Source organism: Macaca nemestrina, chromosome 15 (genome assembly GCF_043159975.1).
Source record: "Macaca nemestrina isolate mMacNem1 chromosome 15, mMacNem.hap1, whole genome shotgun sequence".
NCBI lineage: Eukaryota > Metazoa > Chordata > Mammalia > Primates > Cercopithecidae > Macaca > Macaca nemestrina.
The window spans coordinates 111,962,510-111,990,220 of NC_092139.1; the positions used below are offsets into that span (position 1 = coordinate 111,962,510).

General features: G+C 44.2%; 1 protein-coding gene across 3 annotated transcripts in view; it reads left to right on the top strand.

Annotated features, from left to right (window-relative positions):
• Positions 1–14,105, top strand: part of LOC105464307 (parvin gamma) — a 48,648-nt gene extending 34,543 nt beyond the window's left edge. Inside the window, exons 13-15 of one of the 3 annotated variants that reach the window (XM_071080714.1) lie at positions 5,738–5,901; positions 9,050–9,113; positions 10,380–14,105. In XM_071080714.1, the coding sequence (XP_070936815.1) occupies positions 5,738–5,901; positions 9,050–9,076 (191 nt within the window). In that variant the 3' untranslated portion in view covers positions 9,077–9,113; positions 10,380–14,105. Of the gene's footprint in view, positions 1–5,737; positions 5,902–9,049; positions 9,521–10,379 lie in introns of those variants that run through there. The other 2 variants (XM_071080716.1, XM_071080719.1) reach the window with 2 other exon arrangements.
• Positions 14,106–27,711: the final 13,606 nt, after the last annotated feature.

A 27,711-nucleotide genomic window follows, 5' to 3' on the forward strand; every position in this document is an offset into this window, starting at 1 on the left:
TGAAACTGGGTCTGGCCGCCTGAGCTGCAGGAAGCCCCAGGACTCACACCAGCTCCGCTCTGGGAACAGATGGAGCTAGGATTTTTTTTTTTTTTCTTTTTACCAAAGTCAGCTGGTAAGCGAACAGCTTGTCTAGAGAAAAGTGTGTTCCTGCCCCCATATCTTCTGGCAATGGATCAAAGCTGCCAAAACCATCCCAACCCCCATCCCTGCCCCACCAGCCTTCTTTCCTTGTAAGACTTGGGCAGTGGTGAGCAGAGGGGCATCATGGACCTAGAGACACATGGGGTCCCCACCCCCTGGGGGTGTGGCCCAGGGAATGTCCTGGGCCCCTAGGTCAGTGGGGGACTGGGCTGAGGGGCCTGGCTGGTAAGAAAGTAGATGATGATGTCCCAGAAATGATTCTTCCAAGAAGAGTCAGCCAGTGGAGCTGGGTTGGCCAACAATTGCATGAAGTCATTTATTTATCCACAAGCATTTCATATGGGTTTGTTTATTATTACCTAGAAAGGTGATGCATTAATACCTAGGTGGGTTTTTACAAATGTGCAAAATCACAGTGCACACATCATTTGTAAGAGAACTTCTCCACCTACTGTGTGCAGGCCCAGGGCACAGAGCTGGGTATAAAAAAAGTGCTCAGACCGAGGCTCTATCCCAGGGGAGGTGTGGCCCAGGGTGGAAGGGGCTGGGTGGTGCAGTGCTTAGAGTGTGATGCTTGAGTTAGACCCTGGGGTGTGAATCCTGGGCACATCCTCACCTCACTCTGTGACCCCAGGCAAATCACTTACCTCCCTAAGCCTCAGTTTCCTTCTATGTCAAATGGAGGCAAAAGGAATCTATTCTTTATAGGGCTATTAAAAAAGTTGAGTGTCTGGAGAGCTTGAAGTTTGCTGGACACATAACATTCAATAAATGTCAGATGACATCATCGGTGTCATCACCACCACTGTCACCATCATCACCATTACATCTCATTATCACTGTCATCATCATCACCTCCACTGTCACCATCACCATCACATTGTCATCACCTCCATCATTATCATTGTCACTGTCATCACCATCACATCATCATCATCACCATCACCACCATTACACCACTGTCACCATTACCACCATTACACCGTCACCAACATAACCACTGCATCATCACTATCACTACCATCATCATTGTCACCATCACCATCATTGTCACCATCATCACTACTATTGTCACTATCATCACCATCACATCATCATCATCATCATCATCATCATCATCACCATCACCATCACCATCACAGTCATCATCACTACAGGCACAAAAACAGTGCTGGAAGGCCCTTCTCCATAGGTCCGGGTGAGGATGCAGTGACATGAAGTACGTGAGGTTAGAGGCCTGGCACGTCTCTGGCACTGAGTTAGGCACTAAAAGGCCAGCTCATCAGGTGAGTCCTACCTGGATTTTGTGTCTCAGCTTCTAGGCTTTGCTTGTTGGAGACCCACAGCAGCACCTAGCCCTGGGTAAATACTTGTGGACTGACCCACTAACATGACCTCTTAACTCTCCTGGGTGAGTCAGATCTAGACCTGCTGCTTTAACTTGCAGCCCACCCAGCTGGCCACCCCAGCACCCCAGGATGCCAGTGTTCAAGCGGGGCTCAGCTCTGACTTGAGCCCATCTTCTCGGCCCCTGTGCTGGGCTGGTAGGCTCACCAGCTCAGCTGAAAACACAGGGGCACATGGAGAACCTGTGGCTCCATGATGCGTCTCCTTTCCCCGGCTGTCTGGAATAAGAGGCAGGAGTGTGATATGGGAAGTCCTGGCTCCAGTCTTACTGGGCCCCTTAGCAGCTATGTAGTTTTGGACCGGTCCCTGCCCCTTTTGAGCCTGAGTTTCCTCATCTGTAAAATGGAACGATCCTGCCTGCTTAGTTCAACCTCCAGGATGGGAATCCATCTTAAGGATGAACTGCAATAATGGTGGGCAGGGTTTTGAAAAGTGCTATCAGCTAAACAATGGCCATGGCTAGCACTGACTGGGGTGTCTACCTTTCTTCAGCAGCCATGGCCCAGATGGCCTGGCCACTCACCAAGCCCATCTCCTCTTCCTGCTGGGCACGCAGCTGGACTGCATGCCCCGCCTTATTTGCAATCCAGCGTGGTCATATAAATGAGTTCTAGTCAATAAAATGTGAATCAAGTGAAACACAACATTACTGAGCCTGGTCCTCAAACCCGGTCCCCTGCATGACCTGATACTCTGATACCCTGATGCTCTGGTGATGCCAACAAGCCTGGTGAGATTGGAAGCCATGTGCTGAGATGCTGGAGCCACAGACAGAGTCACCCTGGGAGGAGAGCTGCGTGCCAGTCAGGAACACTCATTCTGAACTGTATATGAGCAAGAAATATTTGAACTCCTACTCATTTGGTGTTTGTTACAGCAGCAGTGTACAAACACTATAGCACTTGACTAAAACAGCTGCATCAACTCTATTTAATCGTTCATTTTATTTCAGTTAGATTTTTCCTTTCTAGAAGTTTTATTTGCTTCTTTTTCAAAATATCTTGGCCTTTTTGTAGTCTGTTCTTTATTCATATTATTCGTATTTTTGAACCCTTCCTTTAATTCTTTCCATGGATTATCTTTATGTTCTGTTCTGTGTCTGATGACGCTAATATCCAAACCTTTGCAGCTTCACTGTGCTGTCTGTTGTTTACCTTGATGCTTGCTCATGGTGCTTTTTCCCTTGTGGGTCTTTGTGGGTTTTGATTGTGGTCCTTTCAAATTAATTGTGGAGAATTCTTCAAGGCGTAGGCTGAAAATGGGAACCACCGGAGATTATTCATATCTGCTTCTGCCGGGTGTGTAGGGTCACTCCAATTTGCCTCTTTTATATGAAAATCCTAGCCTAAGGATTTGGGGTCCACACAGCTAGTGTAAAACCCATGTTACGGCTGTGGTTATGAGCCCTGGCTGAGCCCATCTGGCTGGTGGTTATGACTCTTTAGGGAAGGTTTTTATTCATTTTTTACTCATGTCCAAGATCGATATAGACCAGTATCCTTGCTTTCCCTTTCTTCAGCCCCTCCTTCCCCATCTTATTCCAATAGTGACAGCACAGTCCTTTGGGGGATACCAGCTTTATGTGGGGTTTCCTGATCGTTTTTCGAGACAGAGTCTCACTCTGTCGCCCAGGCTGGAGTGCAGTGGTGCGATCTCGGCTCACTGCAACTTCCACCTCCTGGGTTCAAGTGACTTTCCTGCCTCAGCCTCCTGAGTAGCTGGGACTACAGGCGCCCACCACCATGCCCAGCTAATTATTGTGTTTTGGTAGAGATGAGTTTCACCATGTTGGTCAGGCTGGATTCGAACTCAACCTCAAGTGATCTGCCTACCTTGGCCTCCCAAAGTGCTGGGATTACAGGTGTGAGCCACTGCACCCCACCGGGTTTCCTGATTTCCCTTGCTGGGTGGGCCCTGGCTTTCCTCCCATGCCCAGGGCCATATGTGGTCATGACAAAGGAAGATCAGGTAACCAGGCGTGGCCGAGGTCCCCCAGGCAAAGCCAGCTTTGGCAGCTGCTCACCTCTTGGGATTTCACGTTCACTTGTACTTCTCTGGTATGTGTTTTCCTTGTTCTTGCTCAGTGTGGTGCATTTTAACACATACATTATAGATCTCTCTATATATGCACATATAAAATACATTCATATACATATATACATATACATTATATTTTCCGTTGCTTTGCAGTGGGACTCTTGTTCAGCGATTAAGTCTGCCATACTGTGGAAAATAGAAGCATTCTCTGGTAGCATATAGTAGATTTTTAATAAGCAGCAAAAAGTATCTTTAAAATCCTCCCTCTCCATTTCGAGTCCCCACATGGAGGCATCTGCTCTTCCACCATCCTCCTCCATTCAGGAAAGCCCTCCCCGTGCCTAGCTCTGTCTCCCAGCCCAGCCCCGCCCCTGAACCAGCCAGACAGTGGGGGAGGGGTTGAATTTATCTATAGATAGTCTTCTCCATCACGTTGGTACAGTCAGCCTTCGATGTCTGCGGGTTCCACATCTTCAGATTCAACAACCTTGGATCAAGAATATACAGAAGAAAGGCAGGGCACGGTGGCTCATGCCTGTAATCCCAGCATTTGGGGAAGCCGAGGCAGGTGGATCACTTGAGGTCAGGAGTTTGAGACCAACCTGGCCAACATGGTGAAACCCTGTCTCTACTAAAAATACAAAAATTAGCTGGGTATGGTGCGGCATGCCTGTAATTCCAGCTACTCGGGAGGCTGAGGCAGGAGAATCACTTGAACTCAGGAGGCGGAGGTTGCAGTGAGCCAAGATCATGCCACTGCACTCCAGCCTGGTGACAGAATGAGACTCTGTCTCCACACACACAAAAAATAATAATACAAATTTAAAAATATAGTATACTGTTTACATAGCATTTACATTGTATCAGGATTATAAGTAATCTAGAGATGATGTATAAGTACACGGGAGGATGTGTGTAGGTTATATGCAAATACTAGGTCATTTTATATCAACGACTTGAGCATTTGTGGATTTTAGTATCCTCGGGGCGTCCTGGAACCAATCACCAGGATACTAAGGGACAACTGTATACACCAGCCAGAAAAGGCTTTGGTGCTTTCTTCTCAAGGACACAATTAGTGTGGGGTGTACTGGGAGATGAAATCTTCCGGAAGAGCTGGTCCTGACTCTGCTGGAGGGCAGAGTGGGCTGGGGTAGCTGTTCTGGAAGAAGGAAACAGCCTGAGCCCCAGGGGCTGAGGGAGGTAAGAAACAGGTGTGAGGGAGCCCACAGCCTAAGACGGAGACTCAGCTTCCCTGTGGGCTCACCTGCGGGAGGCAGAGGCCCCAGCTGACCCGGCGCAGCAGGCACATTCTACATCAGCATCAGGCAGAGCGGATTTTTTTTTTTTTTTTTTTTTTTTTGACAGGGTCTTGCTCTGTTTTTCAGGCTGGAGTGCAGTGGTGAGAACATGGTTCACTGCAGCCTCAACCTCCTGGGCTCAAGCAATCCTCTCACCTCTGCCTCCCAAGTAGCTGGGACAACAGGCATATGCTACCATGCCCAGCTAATTTTTAAATTTTTTTAGAGATGGGGATACACTATGTTGTCCAGGTTGGTCTCGAACCCCTGGCCTCAAGTGATCCTCCTGCCTCAGCTTCCTGAAGTGCTGGGACTACAGGTGTGAACTACTGTGCCTGGCCAGACAGAGCTTTCTAATGGGCAAGAATGGCATCCATGGCCTTAGAGGCAGTGAATCCCCATAGAGAGGGGTGTCAGCAGAGGGAGGAACCACCTTCTGGGGAGTCTGCACAGGGTTCCGGCCTCCAATGTGCAGGGGAGAATGGGGTGCTCCTAATGGGTTGGGTTCCGCACCCAGGGCCAGGTGCCTTGTTCAGGCCACCTTGGGCACAGACCCTATGCCCTGTCCTGTCTGCTCTGGCTGTCAAAATCTGGGCTGTGGTGGTCAGACAGGGCCCATCAGCTGATGTCCATTCACCATTTAGGAGCTCCTGGGGACAGGTAGGATGTCATTGGGACCAAGGGTAAGACCAGAGTCCCTGGGTCGCGTAGAAAGCGTCGGTCATACTATTCTCATGATGCCGCTCAAACCTAATCACACGTCTAACTCATCTGGGGGTACAGGCAGACTGACTCTGAGAGGACAAGGCCTTCCCCACTCACAGCTTGGGTCTCCCCCTTCCTTTTAGGGCAGGAGGCTGCGACCTTGAGATTCCAGGGCATCACCCTCCCAGTTCTGGGCTTCTCAGAAGCAACCGCCCCACCGACCACCCGCAACGCACACACATCTCTGGCCGTATTTCCCTGGGAGCAGCTGACAACAGGGTTCTGTGGTGCTGTGACAGTGGGCCAGGTGTGATGTGGTGATGGTTTCCGGAGCAAGGGGCAGGATCCCTAAAGAGCAGAGTGGACTTCCTAGGAGCTGGGGCAACCTCAGAGCTCCTCCCTCCCTCACACGGCAGCTTCCAAGGTACTGGGAGGGCCCCAGTCATGCATGTGCAGCGGCATGGTCTCGAATCACTGCGACCTTCGCCTCCTGGGTTCAAGCGATTCTCCTGCCTCAGCCTCCTGTGTAGCTGGGATTACAAGCTCCCGCCGCCACACCTGGCTAGTTTTTGTATTTTTAGTGGAGATGGGGTTTCACCGTGTTGGCTAGGCTGGGCTTGAATTCCTGACCTCAGGTGATCCGCCTGCCTCGGCCTCCCAAAGTGCTGGGATTACAGGTGTGAGCCACCTCGCCTGGCCCCCATGGTGTCGTTTCTATATACCTGGTAAGAGGAAAATATCTTTGTGTTTCTTTAGTTAAAATGACAAATGGTAGAAGTTTTGCACCCCGTAATGCCTGGACCTGGACCTGGAGCTATTGAAATGGGGTTGCTCCAGAAAAGCTGTGCTCTGAGACCCCCAGGGCTGGGACACTCGGCAACTTCTTTCCAATGGAGCCCCCCGCGTTCCTGCTCCAGACCTGACCTGCCTTCTCACAGTTGGGGGATCCTGCAGGTCTAATCACCCAAGCTGCTCTCTAGCAAGGTAGCAGCTGCGCACAGACGGCCGCGTTCAAACCCCTGCTCATGCTTTCCCTGCGTGGCCCCTGCCCCAGGGAGCCTTCCTCATTGTGGGGGTGTGGGGGTGAGGATTCTGATGCCAACCATAACAGCTTCCCGTCTTTCCTGCCTTCCAGTTTCCTCCAGCGGCCTGATAAACCTCCACGCATGAGAGAACCATGGTTTTGGGTCTTGCCATGTTCCTGGCCTCTCTGGTTGAGGAATCTGGCCAGGGGCCGGCGGGGGTCTCAGCTCCCCTCCCCAGTTTCTGGGGCCTCAGGTGGGAAGGCTGGACAGGCAGGAGGTGACCGGATCCTGGGGCTGAACTCATCCTGGGGCGGGGGTTCACTCCCACCTCGGGTCCCAGGTGGACTTGGCTGGTGCTGCCAATGGAGCAAGGGGGCACAAGTGGCCTCCCTGTGTGCCGTGGGCTTCTCAGGGTGTGAGAGCAGGGCTCTGAGTGTCCCAGGAGTGGTCATACTCCCTGGCCTCACCGTGCTTTATGATGGAGGCACTCACAGCTGCCTTGTCCTCTGCAGAGTCCCGAGGTGGCACAGGGCATCGCATGGTGAGGGGCTCAGTGTGCTGGCTCAGGTCTCTCTTCCTTCTTGTATAAAGCCACTAGTGCCACTCTCGTCATAACCCATTAATTCATTAGCCCATTCATCTATTAAGCTTCTAATCTGTGAATGGATTAACCCATTCACGAGGGCAGAACCCTCACAATCCAATCACCTCTTTTTTTTTTTTCTTTTTTTTTTTTGAGATGTAGTCTTGCTCTGTCACCCAGGCTGGAGTGCAATGGCGTGATCTCAGCTCACTGCAACCTCCGCTTCCCTGGTTCAAGCAATTCTCCTGCCTCGGCCTCCGACTAGCTGGGATTACAGGCGTCTGCCACCACACCTGGCTAATTGTTTTGTATTTTTAGTAGAGACGGAGTTTCGCCATGTTGGCCAGGCTGGCTTTGAACTTCTATCCTCAAGTGATCCACCGCCTTGGCCCCCCAAAGTGCTAGGATTACAGGCATGCGCCACCGCACCCGGCCCCAATCACCTGTTAAAGGCTCCACTTCTCTTGGCCGGGCACGGATCACCTGAGGTTGGGGAGTTTGAGACCAGCCTGACCAACATGGAGAAACTCCGCCTCTACTAAAAATATACAAAATTAGCCAGGCATGGTGGCGCACACCTGTAATCCCAGCTACTCAGGAGGCTGAAACAGGAGAATCGCTTGAACCTGGGAGGCAGAGGTTTTGGTGAGCCGAGATGGCGCCACTGCACTCCAGCCTGAGCAACAAGAGCAAAACTCCGTCTCAAAAAAAAAAAAAAAAAGAAAAGAAAAAAAGGCTCCACCTCTCAACACTGCCAAATTGGCGATTAAGTTTCACATGAGTTTTAAAGGGGATCAGTGGGCCACTGTGGCCTCAAGAGCCTTGTGGGGTTTGAGATGTGAGAGCCGAGGACCACCAAGGAGAGGGGGCTGCGGAAAGCAAATGATGGATGACCCAGCAGGGGATGGGACCTCATGCAGGCTCTGTGAGCAGCTGGCTGTGCAGAGCTGTTCCCTGCTGGGCAGGCAGCTCAGATCCTCTCCTGAGTGAAGACAGAACATGTTTCAAATGCAGCTTTCCTAAGGGCACAGCTTCTGTCTCAGAGCAACTCCTAGGACAATGTGGCCTGTCCGGAGGGAGCCGGGAGGAGGGCACTGGGAAGGTCCTGGGCCTTTTCCCTTCCAGGCGCCAGCAGGGAGCTCCACCCTGGCAGGCATGGGGAGAGGCCGGAGCGGCAGGCACCATGACCAGCTGGAGCGGGGACGCGTCTGACAAAAGACTTCCCCCACCCCCTGATTTGTGAATCTAATTTTAGGAAAAATTTTACACAGTGTAAAAGCCTTTAAACACATGTAGCTACACATTTTACAAGCTGCTTCTATCGATAAGAATAAAATTACATATAAGAAACATCAGCTTCAAGCAAAACTACCCTCCATTCGAGGACACATCTCACTGGGGTCACTTGCTGTGGAGGTGGAGGCGCACCGATGCGTTTGCATCAAGGCCGCTCCTGGCAGTTTGCAAGTAGTATTTGAGTTCCTGCACATTCATTCCACAGGAGCCCAGAGCCGCCAGCTCACAGCCACAGCCTGGCTGAACTGGGCGGGGTGGAGGTGGTGTGGGGGGGGGGAAGGGGGGAGTTTAATGGGATGTCCCGGGGCCAGGGCGGGATTCAGGAACTGGAGCCAGATGCTGAGAGTGGCCGTGACCTTGCAGTGTTAAAGAAGGTATGAGGTGGGGGTACCCCACTCCAGGACCAGCCTCTCATCTGTGCATCCCACTCATATTTATGGAGTGCCCCTCACCTGAGTGGTTTTGATCCTTCTGTGAGTTAGCTCAGGGTTACCATAACATATGACCACAAGCTGGGTGGCCTAAATCAACAGCAATGTCTTCTCTCACAGTTCTGGAGCCCAGCATCCGAAATCTAGGTGTCGGCAAGGTTGGTTCCTTCTGGAGGCTCTGAGGGTGAGTCTGCTCCGGGCCCCTCTTGCCCAGCCTCCAATGGGTCCTGGAAGCTCTTGGCATTCCTTGGCTTGTGGCTGCATCCCTCCCCTCTCTGCCTGCAATGTCACGTGGCCTTCCCTCTGGGTGCCTTCTGTGTCTGAGTGTCTCAAACCTCCCTCTCCTTTCTCTCATGAGGATGCCAGTCAGTAGATTTAGGTCGAGCTTTGTCTTAATCACATCTGCAAAAGCCCCATATCCAAATAAGGTCACATTCACAGCTCCTGGGGTTAGGATGCAGATGTGTCATTTTGGGAACACTGTGCAGTTCACTGCAACCTCAGAGAACTGAGGGATGGAGTTTTCCTTGATGAGGTCTCTGCAGGGCTGCCCCCTGGGTGACGGAAGCTGGCACAGGGGCCCAGCAGAGGGGGGCCAGTGGCTGAGGGGAAGGAGCCAGAGGGGCCTCAGTCCCAGGAGCAGCTGCCTCATAGTCTGGCAAGCACAATAAGCCCGGGGCCTCAGGGCCTCCACAGGTCTGGGAGCAGCCAGACCCGGTGCCCCAACTCGGCCCCTTCTCTGTGGGTGTCTTAGTCCATTTTTTGTTGCTTGTAACATAATACCTGAAACTGGGTTTTTAATAAGGAAAAGCAAATTACTTCTTACAGGTACGGAGGGTGAAAAGTCCAAGGTCAAGGCACCGCATCTGGTGAGGACCTTCTTGCTGGTGGGGACTCTCTGCAAGAGTCCCAAGGTGGCACAGGGCATCACATGGTGAGGGGCTCAGCATGCTGGCTCAGATCTCTCTCGCATCTTGTGTAAAGCCACTAGTGCCACTCTTGTCATAACCCATTAGTCCATTAGCCCATTCATCTACTAAACTACTTATCTGTGAATGGATTAACCTTTCATTCACAAAGGCAGAACCCTCATGAGCCAGTCACCTCTAAAGGCTCCACTTCTCAACACTGCCAAATTGGCAATTACGTTTTACATAAATTTTGAAGAGCACAAATATTCAAACCATAGCAGTGGGCCACTGTGACCTCAAAAGCCTCCTCAACGTTTCTGCCCTCTGTGATCCCAAGCCCACCCAGACTCTCCTCCCAGCACTACTCAGAGCAGACGGGTAGGCCAGAAGACCTAGAGTTGGTGGGGGTGGGGAAGGTGGGGAGGTGACCTGGGGGAGAGGCTGCTCAAGGGTGATGCACACCTAGACAGGTGGCCTGTACCCTGCGACCAAGTGCCCAGTTGCCTTACTCCAGTTTTTTTGTTTGTTTGTTTTTTTAGACGGAGTCTCACTGTGTTGCCCAGGCTGGAGTGCAATGGCACGATCTCCATTCACTGCAATCTCCACCTCCCAGGTTCAAGCAATTCTTGTGCCTCAGCCTTCCGAGTAGCTGGGATTACAGGCATGCGCCACCATGCCTGGCTAATTTTTGTGTTTTTAGTAGAGACGGGGTTTCCCTATATTGACCAGGCTTGTCTTGAACTCCTGACACCCAAGTGATCCACCCACCCGCTTTGGCCTCCCAAAGTGCTGGGATTACAGGCATGAGCCGCCGCGTCCGGCCCTCCAGTTTTTGATCCTGGGACTGACTCTTCCCCAGCGAGAATGTCAAAGGTGCCTGCCCACCTCTGGGAATTCCCTCCTGAGTCCCGTCCCTCTGTTAAGAATGCTGCTGTCACTTGTACCCACACATAGAGCTCCTTCCTGTCACCCAGCTGTCAGCTTAGTTGACACTATTCAATGTCAACTAATGCGAAAAGCCCCATCGCCCTCTCCTGTGGCCTTGTGTCCTCCGCACTGCGTAAGCAGGAGCTGGAATCTCCTCCGCCTCTTCCCTGCGCTGCTGGGTGTAGGTTCCTGTTTGTTTCTCCACTGACGGCAGGGACCCTGAAGGGACCAATTCACGACATCCCACGTCTAGAAAAGTGCTCAACACATTACAGGAATTCAAGAAAGAAGTTTGTCAAATAAAGGAACTTTCTGACATTCTGAAGCGACTAACGATGGCATGGACCACTTGGTGATAGTGAGTTCCCCGCCATTGGTGGTATTTAAGCAGCAGTTTGATGACACTCAGAGGGTGCATTAGAGAGACAAACACAGGAGGTAGAGTTCAAGCTTAGGGCAAACACAGATCCTTCTCAGGGTCTCTGGTCATTCAGTGTTCCCTTCCCTGCTACCATCTTGCCCTGAGACCCTGGGGGATGCCTTTCTTCTCTCTGAGCCCCAGTCTCTCAACAGTTCTAGAAAACAAAAGGTGGCAGCATCTATTTGGCTGAGCCACCCAGATAGAAAAGACTTTGGAAGGAAAGGCCAATATTTATTCGTTATCATATTCAGAAATTAGACTGGGGAGCCACAAATAGATATTTCTAACAAGAGCCCGTCTGTCCCTGCCTCTCAGGCTCATCCTTCACACTCCTTGTTCATGTCACGTCTTGCTGCCTCCCGCACTGGGGGTTTGGCTTGAATATTTGCCAGCTGCTCAGTTATTTTCTGGGGTGATTCATGGGAAAGTGGGACGTCCAACTGCAGTTGGGATGTTCTTTTAAAAGAACATGTGCCGCTCCCAACGGGGCCACATCGGAGCGAGGCACAGGGCTCGTTCTCCTCTGGGGATGGGCGTGCGGGGGTGGGGAAGAGCTAAACATGTGCCATGGACTGGAGGAGGCCCCATCAAAGCCCGGGCTTCCCCAGGGAGCAGTCCATCTGTTTTGTGCCCTGCCACAGGTGCTCCATTCCTAGCATCAGCATTCATGCATCCGCTGTTTCTCCATCTTATTTTATTTTATTTTATTTTTTGAAATGGGGTCTCACTTTGTTGCCCAGGCTGGAGTACAGTGGTCCGATCACAGCTCACCACCGCCTGGAATTCCTGGGACTACAGGCATGCAACACCACATCAGGCTAATTTTTACAATTTTTGTAGAAACTGGGGTCTCCTTAGGTTGACCAGACTGGTCTTAAACTCCTGGTCTCAAGCAATCCTTCCCGCCTCAGCCTCCCAAAGTGCTAGGTTTACAGGCGAGAGTCACTGTACCCTGATTGTTCCTCCATCTTCAAAAACAGTCTTGATCTCTACTCCTGCCCTCCACTTTCATATTTTGTTTGTTTGTTTGTTTGTTTTTAAATGGAGTCTTGCTCTGTAGCCCAGGCTGGAGCGCAGTGGCACGATCTCAGCTCACTGCAACTTCAGCCTCCTGGGTTCAAGCGATTCTCCTGCCTCAGCCTCCCAAGTAGCTGGAATTACAGGCATGTGTCACCATGCCCGGCTATTTTTGTATTTTTAGTAGAGATGGGGTTTCACCATGTTGTCCAGGCTGGTCTCAAACTCCTGACCTCAGGTGATCTGCCTGCGTTGGGATTACAGGCGTGAGCCACGGCACCTAACCACTTCCATGTTTCTTTACCCCTCTGGATAGCAAAGCTCTTTGAAGGAACGAAACTCCTCCCATCTTTCTTGAACACCCCGCTCCAGCACACTCTTGACCCTGTGGATTCCCTAGGCTTAATGAAGTCAGCAGTGACCCCGAACCCAAAACCCAGGGTCGGCTGGCAGATGTCGGCTGTCTGAGCCACCCACTGAGTCTGACTCTGCCGGCTGGTCTCTCTCCTCCTTGCTGCCCTCTCCTCACCTGGCTGCCTGGACTCTGCTGCTGTCAGCCTCGCTCCCACGTCTCTGGTAGTTCCTCCTCACTCCCTTGCTGGCTCTATTTTGTGTCCTTGACCTTGAACGTGTTGGGGAGTTCTGGAGCTCAGTCCTTACTGTGTCTTGTTTTATTACCCTCTCATTCCCTTACTGATCTCATCCTGCCTTGGGGTTTTAAATGCCCTCCAGATGCCAATGACTCCCATTTACGCCTCCAGCCTGGACCTCTGTCCTGACTCCTGACCTCCAACTAGGTTTTCAGTGTGGATGTCAAAGACACCTCTGCTCACATTCAACACGTCCAACACTGAACTCCTCATCTCCTCCCACCTCCCTGTCTGGGTTGGTGGCTGCCCTGTCTTCCCCGTGACTTGGGCCAGGAGCCTGTGTTTATCCATGCTTCCTTTTTCTCCTGCACTCTACATCCAATCTGTCAGGAAATTGTCATTCCATGGCCCCAGTGCATCCGGGATCTGATGGCTTCTCTCCACCCCACTCCTTTTCCATCCTAGTGCAAGCCACTTTCATCCTTGCCTCTGTAATTTTGTTCTCAGCACTGCAGTCAGAAGAAGCCTTTACACGGTAGCCAGATTATGCTGCTCCTCTGCTCAAACCTTGCCAAGGCTTCTCCTTTTCACCTGAAATGCAAGCCAGCATCCTTCCCAGATTCTGCAAAGCCCCAGATAATTTGACTGGCTTCCTGCATCTTCTCTAACATCCCCTCCTATTGCTCCTTCTGCATTCCGCCACCTCTTCACTTTCTCCTGTTCACTGGGCTCCAGCCACACTGTCCCCCTTCCCGTTCCTCCAACCTGCCAGGCACACACCTGCCCCAGGGCCTTTGCACTTACAGTTCCTTCTGCTCAGAAGCTCTTGTCTCAGATATTTGCTGGGCTCACTCCCTCACCTCCTTTACCGCTGTGCTTACCTTCTCCATGCAACCCCTCTCAACCAACTTATTTAATAATTCAAACTCCTCACCTGTCCTTGCTCCACAATACAATAGCTTTAAATTCACTTTAAAGCTGAATTTGCATCATTAACATTTTCTCCATCACTTGCCTAAGTCTAGACAATCAACACAACAATCAATCTGGCCCTGATGTGCATTGTTTGCCAATTCCCATGGTGTATGTAGTTCCACCAAGGCCAATTTTAAACTACCTATATGACGCCCCTGAGCAGTCTTGGAGAGAGATGCACAGAAGCATGCCATTATATAGTATTTTGTAATAAATGTAAGTCACCCTAGGAGCATCAATAATAGTAAAATGAGGTAAGATAATTAGGATGTGATTACTCTGAATATGCATTACCTTTGTTTTTAATAAAATGTACTTAATTGGAAGTTTGTGTAATTTAATTTTTTTATTGACTGCATTTAACAACTGACTCACAAAATTCCTGAAAAATTAACAGTAGGCTTTCACCAGCCAGTATGTGCTGGCTCCAGCACACCCCTGAGAATGGTTGATTAATATGGAATGGCCATGCTGTGGAATTTTATGCAACTATTTAAAAGAATGAATTGGAGCTCTATAGGGGATTTGGAGGAATTTTCACAAAGAATTGTCAAATAAGAAAGCAAAATATAGAACCACGGAGTCGTTTTTATAACACAGTGATCCCCCCTCCCAATAAAACCCTCTTTATATGTGTCTGTACACATTAATAAATACTTGCATAAATATCCAGAATCAACTTGATTTGGGGGCATAGGATGTGATGTGTGGGAAGGAGAAAAGGAAACCAAGCAAAATAGGAAAACAGAACCAAAAAGACTGCCAGGAAAAGCAAACTATACAGATGGTAACACATTTCGGCATTTAAGCATAATATATGTATGTATTTGTTCTTATCATTAAAATACATTTTTAAACCAAGTCCTCATTTGGACAGTTGTTCAGGTTATCTATTGCCGTATAACAAACCACTCTAAAACTTAGTTCGAGTTACCAACAACCATTTATTATGACAAGGCTGTGGGTTGCACTTGTGGTGTTTCTGCTTTACATGGTGTTGGGATACTGGGATGGCTGCAGGGTTCAACATGACCTCCCTCACATGGCTGGGGGTTGATGCTGGCTGCAAGCTAGGAGCTCAGCTGGGCCTATCAGGAGGGGACCTGAACTCTCCTCTATATTGACCTCTCCACGTGGCTACTTGGGCTTCCTCACAGCGTGGTGACTGAGTTCTAAGAAGAAGCACTCCAAGAGGCAAAGGCTGGAGCTGCGTCATTTCTGCCATATTCTATTGATCACAATGATGACAGGGTCAGCTCAGATTCATGGGGAGGAGATACAACATTCACCTTTCGATGGAAGTGGCAAGATAATATCACAACAGTGCATGTGGTAAGGGAAATATTGTGGTAATTGTCTTTGGAAACACAAAAGACCACAATGATCCAAGCCCTTGATCATGTGGCACAAAATCTTCACTACCCTGGGGTGAGGACCCAGTGAAACCCTCAGTGACAACCCCCTGGAGGGTTTTCTTCCAGGTTGACTGAGTTGTCTGTGGGTAACATTATGTTATATTTGTGTATTGGTTGCAACTCTCAGTTGGCTGCAGACTCAAGACTTTGGCAAAAATCAAAAAACATTCTGTGAGAATCAGTTGAATATACACATTTTATAAAACAGTATCATATATCTGATTATTTGTAAACTTTGTGTCACAAATCTTTTAGTGTTAATAAATTTTATAATAAAAGTAGACGTGTATATATATATGATAGATCTACGCATATATATGATATATGTGTGTATATGCATTTTTCCCCTGTAGCACGCCTCCAAGTCTTCCTCTGTTGATAAGCATCATTTTGTTTCTATTCTACCATGGAATTCCATTTTACTCATGCTGGGTTCCAAGGGTATGTGCATTTTTTTAATAGATATTTTCAGATTGCTTTCAACAGAAGTTAAAATTCTTATTTCTAGCAGCAGTGCATAAGACTACCCTTTTATCACACAGCTGCCAACAATAGATTTGTGGATTTGTTTTTTGCCAGTCTGATAGGCGTAAAGTGGTATCTCATTATTTCAACTGGCTCCCCTCTGCATCCCCGTAAGTCTGAAGGTCTTTTCTTATGTTGGGTGACATTTGGCTTCCTTCTGTGACTTGCCTCTTGGTTTTTCTTTTTCTATTGGGTTGTTTATTCCCTCCCTGTCAATTTGTGCATGTTCTCTGTATATTAAATTTCAGCCTTACAAGTGGCTCTGTGTTCCAAATCTCAATTATATATTGACTTTACATCATCTTTTGTCATATAAAAATTAATTTTTGCATTACCAAATGTTTATCATTTCTTCTATAGCTTCCGGGTATCTGGTCTCGGTTAGGAACCTGTCCCTTTGTTGAGAGTGTTGATATAACCCTTCAGAATTTCTTGCTGAATTTTTATTGTTCTATTTAAGCTTTTAACATAAATCTTATTTTCATATATGGCTAAAACAGGAGTCCAATTTTATTTTTTTCTGGATAAGTAGCCTGTTATGACAGTTAAATATTTGTGGTTTAGTGAAAAACAAAATAATTATGTATTAAATAATAATTCCCCACTGTATTGAAATGCTACTTCTGTTATATTAAATTATTATATGTACTCACATATATTTTATATTCTAATCTGTCATTCTTGTGCCAATGACATATTGATTTGGTCATAGTGTTTTTGTAGTATGTTTTAATTTGGGGGATTTTAGGAAGTCAATATATAACACTATTTCTGGGATGAAGTCATGAAGAGTGCCTCATTTATTCTGTTTCCCTTTCCATGACATTCACTACAGAGAGGCTCTGTGTTGAAATTATGGAGACACAAGATGAAAGCAGTTGGATCCCTGCGTCACTTTATGGAGGAGAGTTTCTTCCCTGGAGCTTTGCCTGATTGCATCATCTTTGTGTGAATGATAAACAACCCTTTGTTTTTTACCTCAGCGTAGCCTATTCTGTCCTGACTAATCATTGGTGCTGCTGTATCAAAAAGCCAAAATATACAGCATTAGCTTGGTGCCGGTGGTGTGTGCCAAGGACACTGATACTGGAGGCTGGGCCATGGCAATCTGTACTATTCATGGTAACACACTTGTTAAATGGCATACTTGCATTAAGAAGGCTAAGAAAGAAGTCTATTGCAAGCCTATCTTGGCTGTTGACTTTATTCAACAAAGTCTTACAAGAAATAAGTGGCTAGTTTGTGAGCAGCCAAAAAGGAAATAGAGAAATTCCACAAAATTAGGGCTTAGCAAAATCAAAAAGCTGACTGCTTCCAGATGCCAACTAATTTGATACAGGATTGACAACACCACTGAGCCACAAAGGCCCAAACTACCTCCGGGCAAAAGGCAGATTAAAAAGATCCAGATAGACTCAAGGTAAGTGCCATGATATTGTGTGTGAGAGAGATGGGGGAGCAGAAAAGGTAAATAAGTTGAGATATACATCTCAAAAATAACTTTTGGGTGAGTTATGGTACAGGGAACTCTTTGGAAACAAATCAAAAGCAGACTAAGATTTTAAGGATGTTGTATTACCAAAGAAACCCACAGTTTGAACTAAAAATGTCTCAGACTATTCATGACTTAAAACAAGCTATGGCTCCCCAGTTTTCCATGGGCCAACAGCAGCTGAGTTTCACAGTCCAAACACAGCATATTCTTCCATGTCCATTTGAGATGTGGCCAAGGAGGGTGATGGAATGACAAAAGGGCCAGGGAGAACAAGCAACAAGGGACTTCTTCCTAGAGAAGCTTAATGAAGAAACCTTCTCTAACGAGGGTAGGAGCTTTCACAATGTCTACTCAGAAGGATTTCAGAATTGTTACCCCTACCTGTCTTCTTTCTCTCCATTTAAAAGTAAAAGTGTTTATTGCAGTTGTCCTAACCCTACTCCATCATTGAATATTGGGTCTGTATAGGAGGAAAGGAATGTGTCTCTTCTAGTTTAGAAATCTCCACAAGAAGAAGAAGCAGGTATAGACCTGTTGGAGAGCACTAGGCAGTTCACTTGAAGACCCTCAATTTCTTTCTGTTTTTGTTTGTTTGTTTGTTTGTTTTGTTTTGTTTTGTTTTTAAGAGATGGGGTTTCACCATACTGGTCAGGCTGGTCTCAAATTCCTGACCTCAGGTGATCCACCCACCTTGGTCTCCCAAAATGTTGGGATTACAGATGTGAGCTGCTGTGCCTAGCCTAAGAAGACCCTCACTTTCAAGCTGGATTTGCTGACAATTTCAAGTGGGGTTTTCTGTCTTGAGAAAGTAAGAGTATGTTCTACATATGGGGAAAACAATAACCAGAGGGGTATGCAGGAAGATTACACTTCCTACTTCCTGGTAGTTAGGTGGGGCCATGTGACTAGTTCTAGCGAATGAAATGTGAGCGGAAGTGTCATGTATCACTTCTGGGCCAAAGTTTAAAAGTTGATGTTTCCTTAACACTCTGTCTTTCGTTGTGGTGACCTTGGAGGCCACCAGTGAGGTGATGGTGGACAGGATGAAGGATGCCTAGAACTAAAGGGATTTTCACCAACCCACATTAGATTTTGCATGAATGAGATAACATACTGCTTTCTTTCTCTCTCTCTCTCTCTCTCTATTTGTTTTATTTTATTGTATATTTTTTGAGCTGGAGCTTCACTATTGTTCCCAGGCTGAAGTGCAATGTGCCTCACCACAACCTCTGCCTCCCGGGTTCAAGTGATTCTCTTGCCTCAGCCTCCCGAGTAGCTGGTATTACAGGCATGCACCACCACGCCTGGCTAATTTTTTATTTTTAGTAGAGATAGGGTTTCTCCATGTTGGTCAGGCTGGTCTCAAACTCATGACCTCAGGTGATCTGCCCGCCTCAGCCTTCCAAACTGCTGGGATTACATATTTCTTAATGTTTAGCTACTGGGAATAATTTATATTAGATTATTTTAGGTTTTCTACCTATACAATCATATCATCTGTGAAAGGTGATGTTTTGAGTATTTCTTCCTTTTTGATCCTTACACCTTTTGTTTCTTGTCTGTGTCTTGCTGTACTACCTGGGACTTCACAGTCAATGTTGGGTAGCAGGGATGACAGCTGGGACCATGGGCTTGCTTTTTACAGGAAAGGAAAGCTTTCCATATTTGGAGAACTGAGGCAAGTAAGATGTTTTCTGTAATTTTTTGTGGCTATCTAGTGTCTGTTAAAAGAAAGTTCCCTTGGACTCCTAGCTTGCCTAGGTGTTTTTATCTTGAATGGTTGTTGAGCTTTACAATTTTTTTGTATCTCTTGAAATGATCACATATTTTTCTATTAAAGAACAAATGCTAATTCTCCTAATTATATTTATTGTTTTCTGATGTCAAAGCAACCTGATTGATATAGTTTGGCTCTGTGTCCTCATCCAAATCTCACCTTGAATTGTAATAATCACCAGGTGTCAAGGGTGGGACCAGGTAGAGATCATTGAATCATTGGGGTGGTTTCCCCATGCTGTTCTCGTGAGACTGGGTGAGTTCTCAGGAGATCTGATGGTTTTATAAGGGGCTGCCTCCATCACGCTGCTTTCTTTTCTGTTCTCATTTGAGATGGAGTTTCGCTCTTGTTGCCCAGGCTGGAGGGCGACGCGGCTCACCGCAACCTCTGCCTCCCGGGTTCAAGTGATTCTCCTGCCTCAGACTGCTGAGTAGCTGGGATTATGGGTATGTGCCACCGTGTGCCACCCTGTGAAGAGGTGCCTTCTGCCATGATTGTAAGTTTCCTGAGGTCTCCCCAGCCATGCGGACCAGTGAGTCATTAAACCTCTTTTCTTTATAAGTTACTCAATCTTAAGTATGTCTTATAGTAGTGTGAGAATGTATTAATGCACTGACATTTCTGTTCATGGTTAAGTCATGCTGAATTCTGTTTATTGTCTTTTAATTGGTATTTTTGCGTCTATGCTGATAAGTGAGACTTACTTTGTCAGGTTTTAGTATCAGGATAATTCTAGTCTCAAAATGAATTGAGGCCATTTTATGCTCTTTAATATTCATTTTCTATTCCTTTTCTATTCTCTGGAAGAGCTTGCATATGATTGGCATGGTTTCTAGAAGACCTTATGATTGGCATGATCTCTTCCCTAAATGTTTGGTTGAATTTGTAGGACCTGGGGTTTTCTTTTTTTCTTTTTACTTTTATTTTACTTTAAGTTCTGGGATACATGTACAGAACGTGCAGGTTTGTTACATAGGTATACATGTGCCATGGTGGTTTGTTGCACCTATCAACCAGTCATCTAGGTTTTAAGCCCTGCATGCATTAGGTATTTGTCCTAATGCTATCCCTCCCCTTGCCCCCCATCCCACGAGAGGCCCCTGTGTGTGATGTTCCCCTGCCTGTGTCCATGTGTTCTCATTGTTCAACTCCCATTTATGAGTGAGGACATGTGGTGTTTTCTCTTGGGTTCAAGCGATTCTCTTGCCTCAGCCTCCCAAGTAGCTGGGATTACAGTTGTGTGCCACCACACCCAGCCAATTTTTTGTATTTTTTGTAGAGACGGGGTTTCACCATATTGGTCAGGCTGGTCTTGAACTCCTGACCTCATGATCCATCCACCTTGGCCTCCCAAAGTGCTGGGATTATAGGCATGAGCCACCGTGCCCAGCCGACTGTTCTATTTTTAATTTGTGAAGAGTATGGCTGACATTAGTTTTCAGTCAGTTAAACTTGTGTATCAACTTGGGGAAAATTGACACATTTACTGTGTTGTCTTCCAACTCATGAACATGGTACGTCTCTTCATTAATTTAGATGTTCTTTGATTTCTTTACCAAGATATGCTCTTAAACTTGAATTTTCTTTTAAGCACTTATTTATCTGAATCATAGAAGTTTTAATATGTAACAATTCCCTTATACTCACATGTATTCTGATTTTCATTATGATTAATTCTTTGACCTTAGCCTATTTATATTTCTTGTTTTTCAAATGTATGGGAATTTTTATGTGTTATATATATATATATTTTTTTTTAATTTATTCTTTTATTATTTTTTTTTCTTTGAGACAGAGTCTCGTTCTGTCACCCAGGCTGGAGTGCAATGGCACAATCTTGGCCCACTGCCACCTTTGCTTCCCAGGTTCAAGTGATTCTCATGCCTCAGCCTCCTAAGAAGCCAAAATTACACCACTATGCCCGGCTTTTTTTTATATATATTTTTAGTACAGATGGGGTATTAGTGTGTATATGTATGTGTATATATATAAAATCTCTAGTACATATATAATATATACTATATCTAGTATATATAACATATATATTTTCAAATGCTTTGGATATGATTTTTTCATAACAATTTCCTTTTTAGTCCTTTTGGGCTGCTGTAATAGAATGATATATATCATACATAATATATATATCTAGTATATATAATATATATATACTAGAGATTTTATGTATGATATATATTTTTTCTAGTATATATATGGAACTATAGGAATTTTCTAATATATACACACACACTAGATATGTATATTTTTTCTAATGTGTGTGTGTCTATGCTGGAAAATCCCCGTATGTTTGGAAAACAGCATTCATCCCCAGAGAACACAGCAGCAAGGCGCTATCTTGGAGACAGTGAGTCTTCCCCAGACTCCACATCTGCCAGTGCCTTGATCTTGGACTTCCCAGCCTTCAGAACTGTGAGAAATATACTAGAAAATTCATATATATATAAAAAATAGATTTCTATCTTAATGGCATTGTGGTCAAATGAAGTCCTTTGAAGTTCACTGATACTTGCTTAATTATACAGTATATGGTAACTTTTTGTAAAACTTCTATGTCTGCATGAGGAAAATGTGTATTGTATGTGTTGAATGCATTGCTCTAGATATCTCCATTAGGTAAGGTTTCTTAATCACATTCAGTTCTTCATATTCTTACTTATTTTTCATCTGATTGTTTGACCTGTTATAGAGGTATGTTAAAATTTCCCAGTATAATTTTGATTTTGTCTGCTACTGATAGTTCTATCAGTTTTGCTATATATATTTTGAGGTTTTGTGTCAGTAGGTGCCTACCAATTTAAGATAGTTATATTTTCTTGTAGTATTGGCTTTTATCATTATGAAATGTTATTCTATATCTTTGCTAATACTTCTCATCTTTAATATTATTACAGATACACCAGTTTTTCTGTTTATTGTTTAAGTTAGTGCTTGCATGGTGTATCTTTTCCCATCCTTTTACTTGCACTTATTTTCTATGTCCTAAGGTTGTAAATGTCTTTTATAAATAACATCTAGTTGGCGTTTTTGGTTTTTTTAAAAATCCAATCTGATAATCTTTGTGTTTTAAGTGGTGCATTTCATTTACCTATATTTGATATAATTACTAAAATATTTGGTTTTAAATATTTTAGTTATGTGATTTTTTTCTGGTCCCACCTGTTTTATATTCTTTCTTCTCAATTTTTGTTTTCTTTTGGGTAAGTGCATTTTGTCATTCCATGTTTTCCTTTATATTAGCTTGGAAGTTATATTTTCTTTTACTGTTATTGCAACGATTACCCTAGAGATTACAAAGTGCATCCTTAACAAAATATTGTAAATATTGTTTGGTATTCCTGGACAATCCAAGGACCTAACAATAATTTAGCTTAATTTATACCCCTCCTGTGTTCTCTGCAGTCGTCATGTATTTTACTTCTGTATATTTTAAAATCCACGAGACATTATTACAAACCATCAAATCAGCCATTCTTTATTTAGATTTGCCCCAGATATATCCTACCTGTTGCTCTTTATTCCTTTCTGTATCATCAACCTCTGCCTGAAATAATTTGTTTTACTGCCTAAAGAAGACACTTTGTTATATTTTTTAAAGTTGGGGTCTATTCGTTGTTAGTTATATATTTTAAAATTTTAATCTTTTCTAAGAAATCTTATTTTACCTTCACTCTTGAAAGACATTTTTGTTAGGTTTAGAATTCTAGTTTGGCAGTTTCTTTTAACATATATACTGTTTGATATAATAGTATCAAATAATATTATATTGTCCTCTAGCTTCCAGTACTTTTATTGTAGTTTGCAAGTCTAATTGTGCTTCATTGAAGTTAATCTCCACCCTCACCCTTTTTCTGACTGCTTTTAAGGTTTTCTGTTTGTCTTCAGTTTAGTAGAACTTCTTGAACTTGTGGCTTGATGTCTTTCAGTAGTTGTAGAAAATTCTTAGCCTTTTATCTCTTCAAATAGTATTTCTCTCCAATCCCTTTCACCTTGCCTACTGGAACAATTATTTTTCAGTTACATATCTCCTATGGCTGCTAAGTACTTTTCTGTGTTTTTCATCCTTGTATCTCCCTGCTCTTCATTCTGGATGTTTTCTTGTGACATATCTTCAGGTTGATTAATTCTCTCTCCAGTTGCATCTAATCTGATTTTTAAAATTGAACGTTTTTATTCTGAGATAATTGCATATACACATGCAATTTACTCGGGAGGCTGAGGCAGGAGAATGGCGTGAACCCGGGAGGCGGAGCTTGCAGTGAGCTGAGATCCGGCCACTGCACTCCAGCCTGGGCGGCAGAGCGAGACTCCGTCTCAAAAAAAAAAAAAAAAAAAAAAGAAGTAGTACAGAGACATTTTTACTTGGTTTCCTCCAATGGCAGCATCTTGCAAAACTGTATTACAATATCACAACCAGGATATTGACATCAATACACTGAAGACACAGAGCATTTCCATCACCACAAGGATCCCTCCCGTGGCTCTTTGATAGCCACACCCACTTCCCTCCTGCTCCACCCCCTCCTTAATCCCTGAAAATCATTGATATTAATATGTTATCCATTTTTATAATTGCATCATTTTAAGAGTATTATATAAATACCATATGTCACTTTTGGTGTTTGGCTTTTTCACAAAGCATAATATCTAGAGCTTCATCCAGATTTTTGCATGTATCAATAGTTACTTTTTATTGTTGCATAGTAGTCCATGTTATGAATATACTACCATTTGTTGAACCATTCTCCAGTTGAAGTACATGTGGATTTTTCCCACATGTGTTTTTCATCATTTTATCTCTGTCATAAATAAAGTTGCTATAAACAGTTATTTACAGGTTTTTGTATGAATATCAGTTTAAATGGAATAAATGTGCAGGAGTGCTGTTGTTGGGTTAGATGGTAGTTGCATGTTCAGTTTTTAAAGAAACTACTAAACTGTTTTCTAGAGTGGCTGTAACATTTTATACTCCCACCAGTAAGCTTTTTTATGTTTGCTATTCTGATAGGTGTGTAGTGATACTACCTTGTGGTTTTAATATTCATCTGCCTAACTATTCTGATAGGTGTGTAGTGATACTATCTTGTGGTTTTAATATTCATCTGCCTAATGATGATGTTAAATATTGTTTCATGTACTTATTTGCTGTCTCTATTTAACAAAAAAGTATAAAACTTATATCCTGAAAACTGCAAAACATTCTTGAAAGAAATTTTAAAAGGTCTAAATAAATAAAAAGACATTTTATGTTCATGGATGGGAATACCTAATATTAATGTGACAGTGCTCACCAAATTGATCTATAAATTCAACAAAGTCCCTCTCAAAATCCTAGCTACCTTATTGTCAAAAATTGACAAGCTGATCCTAACATTCCTATGGAAATACAAGAGACCCATATTAGCCAAAATATTCTTGAAAAAGAAGAACAAGTTTGAAGACTCATACTCCCCAGTTTTAAAACTTACAACAAAGCTATGCTAATAAAGAGAATGGTACTGGTATAAGAATAGGCATATTGATCAAAGGAACAGAATTTAGAGTACAAAAATAACCCTCACATTTATAATCAGTTGGTTTTTGATAGTGGTGCCAGAACAATTACAAATTGTACTGAGACAATTGGATATCCACATGAAAAAGAATGAAGTTGGACCTCTACCTCACCATATACAAAATTAACTCAAAGTGGATCAAAGACCTAAATGTAAGAACTAAAACTATAATGGTCTAAGAAGAGAACATATGGGTAATTCTTCATGACTTTGGATTAGGCAATGGTTTCTTAGATATGAAACCAAAGGCACAAGCAACAATATAAAAAATAGATAAATTGGACTTCATCAAAATTATTTGCCCTTTGTATATTCTCTTTAGTAAAATGTCTCTTCGTGTCTACTTTGATTGTTTTTGTCTTTTACTGTTTATTTTTGAGTGTTTTGTTTTTGTGTCTAGCTACTAGTCCTTTGTTGGATATGTGGTTTGAGATTTTTTTTTTAATCTGTAGCTTGTCTGTTCCTCCCTTTAACAGGGTCTCTCACAAAGCAAAATATTTTAACTGTGATTAAGTCCAATCAATCAATTTTTATTTTAAAGAATATTTTCCCAAAGTTTTATAGTTTTACATTTTTAACATTCAAATTTATATTCTACTTTAATATTATTTTTACTTAGTATATAAGACTTAGGTACTTACCTCAAGGGTCTATTTTCTTTTATCTTTTTCCTATGAATGTCCAATTGCTCCAGTACCATTTGTTGGAAAGCCTATCTTTCCCTTATCAAACTGCTTTTGCACCTTAGTCAAAAACTAATTTGGCAAATATGTGTGGGTCTATTTAGATTCTCTATTCTGTTCCATTCATCTGTGTGTCTGTCCTTCTAACAAAACCACGCAGTCTTGGCTGCTATAGCTACATAAGTAGTAAAATTGGGTTGAGTGATCACTCCCATTTCTCCCACTTTATTCTGTTTCAAAATTATCTTACTTGTCCTTTGCTTTTCTGTATAAATTTTAGAATCATTTTGTCCGTCTGCAAAAAAATCTTCCTGGGATTTTGGCAGGAATTGGAGATAACTGACATCAATCTGATTTGGGGAGAATTGACATCTTTACTTTGTTGAGTGTTTCAATCTATGAATATGTCAATCTCTTCATTTATTTAGATTTCCTTTGGTTTCCTTCAGCAGTGTTTTCTCTTTAAAAAAATAATTTGTTTACTTATTTATTGTTTTTTAATTTTTTTTTTAAGCAGTGTTTTGTAGTTTTCAGCATACTGGTGTGAACCCAAAAGTCTCTGAGACAGATCTCCATCAATTTAGAAAGATCATTTTGCCAAGATTAAGGACACACCCATGACACAACTTCAGGAGATCCTCACGACATGTATCCAAGGTGGTTGGGGCACAGCTTGGTTTTATACATTTTAGGGAGACATGAGACATTATAATCAGTATGTGTAAGGTGTACATTGGTTCGGCCCAGAAAGGTGGGACAACTCAAAGTGGGGGAAAGGACTTCTGGGTCATAGGTAGGTAAGAGACAAATGTTTGCATTCTTTTGAGTCTCTGATCAGCCAGCCTTTCACCAAAAACACAATCTGCAAGTGGGATGGCGTAGAAGAGTAGCCACTTCTGCCTTAGTTTGGCTTAGTGAAACACTAGGTCAGAGGAAGCAAATCAGACATGCATTTGTCTCATGTGAGCAGAAGGAGGACTTTGAGTTCTGTCTGTCCTTCGTCCACAAGGAATTTCCTTGTGGGAAAATCACAATTTCAGATTGGCTTCTTTCACTTAGTAATATGCATCTGTGTTTCCTCCATGTCTTTTAATGGCTTGATCCCTCATTTCTTCATTGCATAATCTTGTATTGTCTGGATGTACCACAGTTTATATTTATCCACCCACGGACGGACATCTTGGTTTCTTCCAAGTTTCGGCAATTATGAATAAAGCTATAAACACCCGTGTGCAGGTTTTGTGTGGACATAAGTTGTCAACTCCTTTGGGTAAATACCAAGAAGTGTGAATGCCGGGTCGGATGGTAAAAATATGTTTTGTTTTGTGAGAAACTGCCAAACCGTCTTCCAAAGCATTCACAGCAGTGAATGAGAGCTCCTGTTTCTCCACGTTCTCATCAGCATTTGGTGGTGTTGGTGTGTCGGAGTTTGGCCATTCTAATAGGTGTGTCATAGTATCTCATTGTTTTAATTTGCATTTCTGATGACGTATGAGGTGGAGTATCTTTTCAGATGTTTATTTTCTGCCTGTGTATCTTCTTTGGTGAGGCACCTCTTAAGGTCTTTGGCTCATTTCTTAATCACGTTGTTTTCCTTTCCTTTCTTCTTTCCTTTTTCCTTTCCTTTCCTTTCCTTTCTTTTTTCCTTTCCTTTCCTTTCCTTTCCTTTTTCCTTTCCTTTCCTTTCCTCTCCTTTCCTTTCCTCTTTCTTTTTCTTTTTTTTTTTGAGACAGAGTCTCGCTCTGTCACCCAGGCTGGAGTGCAATGGCACAATCTCGGCATACTGCAACCTCTGTCTCCTGGGTTCAGGCGATTCTCCTGCCTTAGCCTCCCAAGCAGCTGGTATTGCAGGCATGCACCACCATGCCTGGCTAATTTTTTTTTTTTTTTTTTTTTTTTTTTTTTTTAGTAGAGATGGGGTTTCACCATATTGGTCAGACTGGTCTCGAACTCCTGGCCTCAGGTGATCCACCCGCCTCAGCTTCCCAAAGTACTGGGATTACAGGCGTGAGCCACCGTGCCCGGCTTGTTTTCTTTTTCTTTTTTGAGACAGGGTCTCACTGTAGCTACCAGGCTGGTCTTGAACCTCTGGGCTGAAGTGACCCTCCCGCCTCAGCCTCCCAAATAGCTGGAATGACAGGTGCAAGCCACTGTGCCTGGCTCTGTTTTCTTACGGTTGCGTTTTAAGAATTCTTTGTATATTTTGGCTAATGATCCTCTATCGGATGTGTCTTTTTGCAAATATTTTTCTCTCGTTCTTTGGCTTGGCTTTTCATTCTCTTGATAATATTTCACAGAGCAGACAGGTTTAATTTTAATGAAGTCCAACTTATCAATTCTTTCATAGATCGTGTCTTTGGTGTTGTATCGAAAAAGTCATTGCCAAACCAAGGTCATCTAGATTTTCTCCTGCATTATCTTCTAGGAGTTCTACAGTTGTTTTTTGTTTGTTTGTTTTTGTTTGTTTCACTTAGGT